The sequence below is a fragment of the Vigna umbellata genome, chromosome 8 (assembly GCF_029865625.1).
Source record: "Vigna umbellata cultivar VRB3 chromosome 8, Vumbellata_1.0, whole genome shotgun sequence".
Taxonomy (NCBI): Eukaryota; Viridiplantae; Streptophyta; class Magnoliopsida; order Fabales; family Fabaceae; genus Vigna; species Vigna umbellata.
In genome coordinates this window covers 5,290,324-5,295,891 of record NC_142172.1, presented here as the reverse complement: position 1 = coordinate 5,295,891, position 5,568 = coordinate 5,290,324, and the positions used below count along the sequence as shown (strand labels likewise).

Sequence of the window (5,568 nt, the reverse complement as noted above, 5' to 3'; positions counted from 1 at the left end):
AAAGAAAACCTTAACAAGGATAAGAAGTACCTGCAATAGAAGATGTGTTTCTTTTATCATTTGTTAAGGTTGTCTGTGAAGATAAATTATCAAGGAAAATATTTTTTTAATAATTTTTTTAGTAACCTTTTTATTACAGCCTAAGTGGTAACTTATAATTCGTCTAAAAATTGTTAAAAAGAATTGTTAACATGGTAAATTATTTTTACTAAGTAGATTAATGGGTGAGGATGAATAAGTGCAAAAATTATAGTATTCTTAACTACTAAAGGTGATTTACATACACCAATCATGTACATATCTCCCAAGTTCTCCCTCATCCAAATTATCCTTTTGGGTCTCTTCTTATCTAACTAGCCTATTCAAATAAGTTGCAAGTTAGATTGTAACCTTCTAGTGAAAAAGAATAAAGATAATCATTCATTCTAAATTCTTGAGCTGCTTCAAAATTTTCTCACACTAACAACATACTAATTCCTCTGAAAGTTCCTCCACTAGATAGAAAAAGATTGCAAGCTCAACTTCCTGAACTAGCTCCCCTCTGAGCTCACCATTTTTCTTCCAACAACCTTCTTCTCTGCAGAAATCCTCTTCAATCATCATATCAATGGTGTTGCACTCCACTTCCTTCCATAACTCCAGCCTCCTGCAAACCCTTCTCATCACCACTGTGTTCCTCCCTTCTGAGCAACTCGCTTCTGTCTCTTCCTCCAAGATCAGATCATAAACCAGTCTCTTAAGGTCCTCAGCTGCTTCCTGCTTCTCATCAACTCTTGAATGGCTCAGGATTTCAACCACATTTTCTTCACCACATTTTCTTTCGCTCTCACCGTAATCATCATCCTCTTCCATAAATGTTTCATCTTCTTGGTCTAACATCCTCTTCTCAAGCTCCACTGGATCTAGCTCTGCAAGTTTCTCAAATCTACGGAGCCTGTCTAGTAGATTCTGCGTAGTTCCTGAAAATTTAATACAAAGAAGAGAAAATCAATATAAACATCTTCATTCAGTTAATTTTGTAAAAGTGGTTGTAGACATTCATTGCAAACAGATCATATTCCAGCAATCTCTTTTCTGTACAGAACTGACAACAACCTTTTACATCTATTTCAAGTTCACTGTTTAAGTAACTCAGCATGGATAAACAGCAATAAGTACGAACAAAAGAGTTTTAGCAGCTATTTGAAGCATATAAAGTATAGGATGGCCTAAATTGGTGTTGAGGCATAGGTACTGACCGAGACAAACAAAAACGCTCTCTTCATGCCATGCCACTCTTGTACACATTAGATAAAATAATGAATCATACTATAATGTGTGACAATGTTTGGTTTTCGGCAAATTAAAAATTATTATACTTGAATGGTGTTGAGTTGCAGAAACCTTACGCAGCACATTGAATGGAAGTATGAGGTCTTTCTGACAGGAAAAAAATTTGTGGGTCATGTTGAAATTTATAAAGGAGAGTGGTAGCAATGTGTAGTTGTGAAGAAAGAGTAGGGCAATTTCAAATTGAATGCGAATGCATGTCGGGGGATGGAACCCACAAGGATAGGTGGCATTGGGAGAGATGATAGGAAGAACATAGCCCCCCTTATGGTATTTTGTAACAGACAATGAATTTTGAAGAAGCGTGTACGATGGCATGTTGATGGAAAACGACCATACAACATAAAACGGTGGAAAATAAACCAAGAAAATATATTAAAACATTAACGTACTTTGAACATTGGCATAGTTACAGTCCAAATCAAAGCCATCTTCTCCATGGTCGTTGTCATCGTCATCGAAGGGTGGGTCTAAAACAGACACTGGACTGCATTGTTCTTTATCTTCCTCTTCTTCGCCAGATTGAAATTTGTTGACGCCATCACCACTACTAACTTCATTGTCCTGTGGGAAAAAAATCATAACCACCATACTTAGAATATTTCGTAATTGGGTAGTTAACATAATTCCCTAATCATTCTTATAATGCCCATGGATTTAGACTAACACTTGCTTCATAATTGGGTTGTTGACTTCCTTTTTTTTATGATTTGGTACCCACTCCTCTATTAATGTAATCCAAAATCCAAACAAGAAACTATTTTTCTAGAAAACCGAATGTCGGGGGTCCAATAATTCATCCCAATAGAACAAACAAAAACAAGATTAGTCTTCTTTTAAAGGGGTTTTCCTTTTTACCGAATAACCCCAAAAAGTAAAAGGAAAAATCGAGAAGGTTGCATGTAGACACCTGGACGAAAAATACAACACAGAAAATCCAAATTAAATTAACCTGCGTGACCCTCTGCTTCACGAAATATTTAACAAATTTAGGAAAAATCACAGGGTAAAATCGTCTTTGTAGGAAAAGTTCCGGCAATATTTGCAGACCCCGAATGCAGATCCTATTTGCCGACAAAAAAAACACCACGAACTATCATGGTTAATTCACGAGCACAACTCGGTGCTCCAAACTCACCACACCACCGAGTCAAATCGGCGAGTTGAACCTAGAGCCAATAAGACCAGTTCAATTCCTTATTATTATTATTATTATTATTTTGGAATTATAGTTTAATTAAAATGTTCTGAATTCTTCAAAAAAATTATCAGTAGTACTAAATTCAATTATAATATAAATTATGATATCTGATCAAATTTTTGATAGCATTGAGAAACTATCAAGCTTATTTTTTTGGACTGTAATCTAAATATAAATATTTTATAAGGTAATACGTAGATTTTTTATGGAAAAAAAAATCTACAATCTGAAAAGTGCTTTTAATAACATAAGTAATAATTTGGTGAAAAGCTTTTGCAGTGTATGCATGTACTTGAAACATTTTTATTACAAATTAAAATCATTCTAAATTTATAAAATCACGAGTTACAAAAATTTGGAATATACTATTATAAAACCAAGATCGATTTGAGTTAAATGAGAAATACTTCCATTCTAAAACAAGTCTTGCATTTTAAATGATAACTTTTCATATAATTAGAATAAATGAATACTTTACATTGAACATGGGTGGTATTTGTTTTACATATAAGTTCAGTGAAGAATAGAAAAAAGAATTTTTATTATTTGAGAACAAAAAGATGTTTAAAGCATTTGGCAGATGAATAATATGAAAAAGGAGAAACCTGAGTTGGGTGGCGACGGGGAGAGGCGAGCGGCGAAGAGAATTCCGGCGTGCGGCCGGGGGAGTAGTCGGGGATCTGCCGGAGTGAGAAACGGAAAGGGGTTTGGCAGAAGAAGAGATCATGAGAGTTGAGGAACTGAATCTCTTGTTCGACGGAGTCATCGAAGGAGTGGTCACTACTACAAGTTTTCAAGTCCAAAGACTTGTCCTCGTTGCTCTCGCTCTCCGACCACAAGCCACTGCTGCTGAGTCTGCCCTCGCAGGATCCCACCAACCCAACGCCAACAACATCATCGTTTATCTGTCCCCTCTTCCGTTGGCTCCTGAGTTTTTTGAAGAGCGAGCCGAAGAGGCCCAAGGCCCTGTTTGGCTTCGGTTTGGCGTGTTTGTGGATTCTGAGGGCGGCTTCAAGGAGGAGCGTGGCGGTTTTGGCGTTGGAGGGTCTGAGGGGACTGTGCTTCTTGGTGAGCGGCGCGAATTCCAAGAGTGGAGATTTGGTAGCGTTGTGGAAGGAGAGGAGGCATTTGTTAAGTGGGAAGTTTGAGTTTGAGGTGTTTTTGGTTATGGCTGTGTTTGGGGAAGGTGTTTTGAGGAGGGCACGTCGTTCCGAAATGTAGTGTTTGAGAAGGAAGGGCTCTTGGTCCTCCAGAAGCAGGTCCCGCAAGTGCTTCTCGGCCATGATTAAGGAAGTAGCTAGGTTTGGGGTTTGGGAAGCGCGTTTGGTAGAAATAAGAGAGAATGTGAGAAAGAGAGAGAGAAAGTGGAGTTGGTGATTCAAATGTAGGGACTGGAAGAAGGAGGGGAGAGAGTGAAATGGTGTTGTTATTATTAAATAATAATAGAGGGAGAGATAATACGCTACTGCTACTGTTCTGCTTTGCATTTCTTTTGTGTGGTTCTACTCTTTTGGTAACTTCCTGTGGTTTCATCAGAGTAATTTGAACTAGGAAAAAAAGTCTAACTCCTACCACTGTCCATCATTTTGTACTAAAGTTTTAGAGTAATAATCCACTCACTTCAAATATAATTTCATAAATATTATTCTTTTTTGACTGGTCCTGAGAGAGAAAAAAATGTAAGTGTGAATGTGAGTGTGAGGTGTATCTATGTACATAAGAGAAGGCTTCCTGATCCACTCTTTGATACATGCACATGTGATCTTTTTATATAATTCATAAACTATCGTTACACCTCGTATTTTAATATATTTATTTTAATTATAAAGAAATCATATTTTTTGGGGAAAATTCTTAACAAATGTAAAGCATCCTTTTACACATTTTTTATAAATCCTTTTACATGTTTAAATTACTTGAAAATTAAAACAGACTGAGACACTGACTTATCCTGGCAGAGAAACAGTTTAATTGATTGGTCATTTATATTTATATTTATATTTATATTTATATTTATATCTATTTATATTTATATTTATATCTACTTATATCTATAAATATATTTTCTAAGTCTTAATCAACTAATGTTCTTAGTTAATTAAATAAATGAAAAATAATAATGTATAAGTATTTATAGTTTACATTATAATATAATTTTATCTATTTGAATAATAATAATAAATAATAATAATAATAAAAATAATAATAATAATAATAATAGTACACAACAACTACAATACTTTAAATTATAATTATTTTTATTTGTACAAAATAATTTTAATATTTTACATGCATAATATAAAATAAAGAATTTCGTTATATATTTTATCTATATATTTTCTTTATAACCAACTTTTTTATCTTATTTTTCATTCCACACTATATATAATTTCCTCAACAATGTTATGTAAAATGTTTTTAGAAAATATTTAATAATTATGATATTTTTTTAATCTAAATAGAAGATAATAAAATATATAATGAATTTTTTATATAAATTTTTTATCTTCTTTTGTATTGTGTATAACCAAGTTTAAGCAAATAAACATATTAAATTTTGTTTATCTAACACTAAATGTATGTATTATAAGCACATAGTAACGAAGATGATTGAGAGATGATCATAAGATTGAAGGTATTTTACTTGGTAAAAATGTTTTCAAAGTTAAAAATTACAAAAAGAGAAAATATATCATACCAAAAACACATGAGTTTTTTTGATCTTATTCATATTGCAAGAAAAATACCACTAACATAACAAGTGTGTGTTGGTGCTAGTTAGATGTAAAGTATCACAAATGTGATCAATTGGGATAAGAAGAAAAAACATGTAGATCTCAACCTTTTAAAGAAGATGTCAAGATTGTAAAGGATGAATTTGAGGAGGAACTAATTCGTGTAACATCATGTGTATAAAATTAATATATAAATAAAATTATTTTTTAGTTTTAATATTATATATATATATATATATATATATATATATATATATATATATATATATATATATATATATTTTGGGCACTTGCAAAATTTTT

At 32.9% G+C, this 5,568-nt stretch overlaps 1 protein-coding gene across 1 annotated transcript; it reads right to left on the bottom strand.

Moving 5' to 3' along the window:
* Nucleotides 1-225: 225 nt before the first annotated feature.
* Nucleotides 226-3,944, bottom strand: LOC124827401 (uncharacterized). The gene is made up of 3 exons (XM_047300452.2): nucleotides 3,136-3,944; nucleotides 1,722-1,893; nucleotides 226-959 (listed from the first exon to the last, which is right to left on the bottom strand). Exons 1-3 carry the CDS (start codon nucleotides 3,811-3,813, stop codon nucleotides 460-462), a joined length of 1,350 nt encoding a protein of 449 aa, XP_047156408.2. The 5' UTR covers nucleotides 3,814-3,944; the 3' UTR covers nucleotides 226-459.
* Between the last annotated feature and the right edge of the window lie 1,624 nt (nucleotides 3,945-5,568).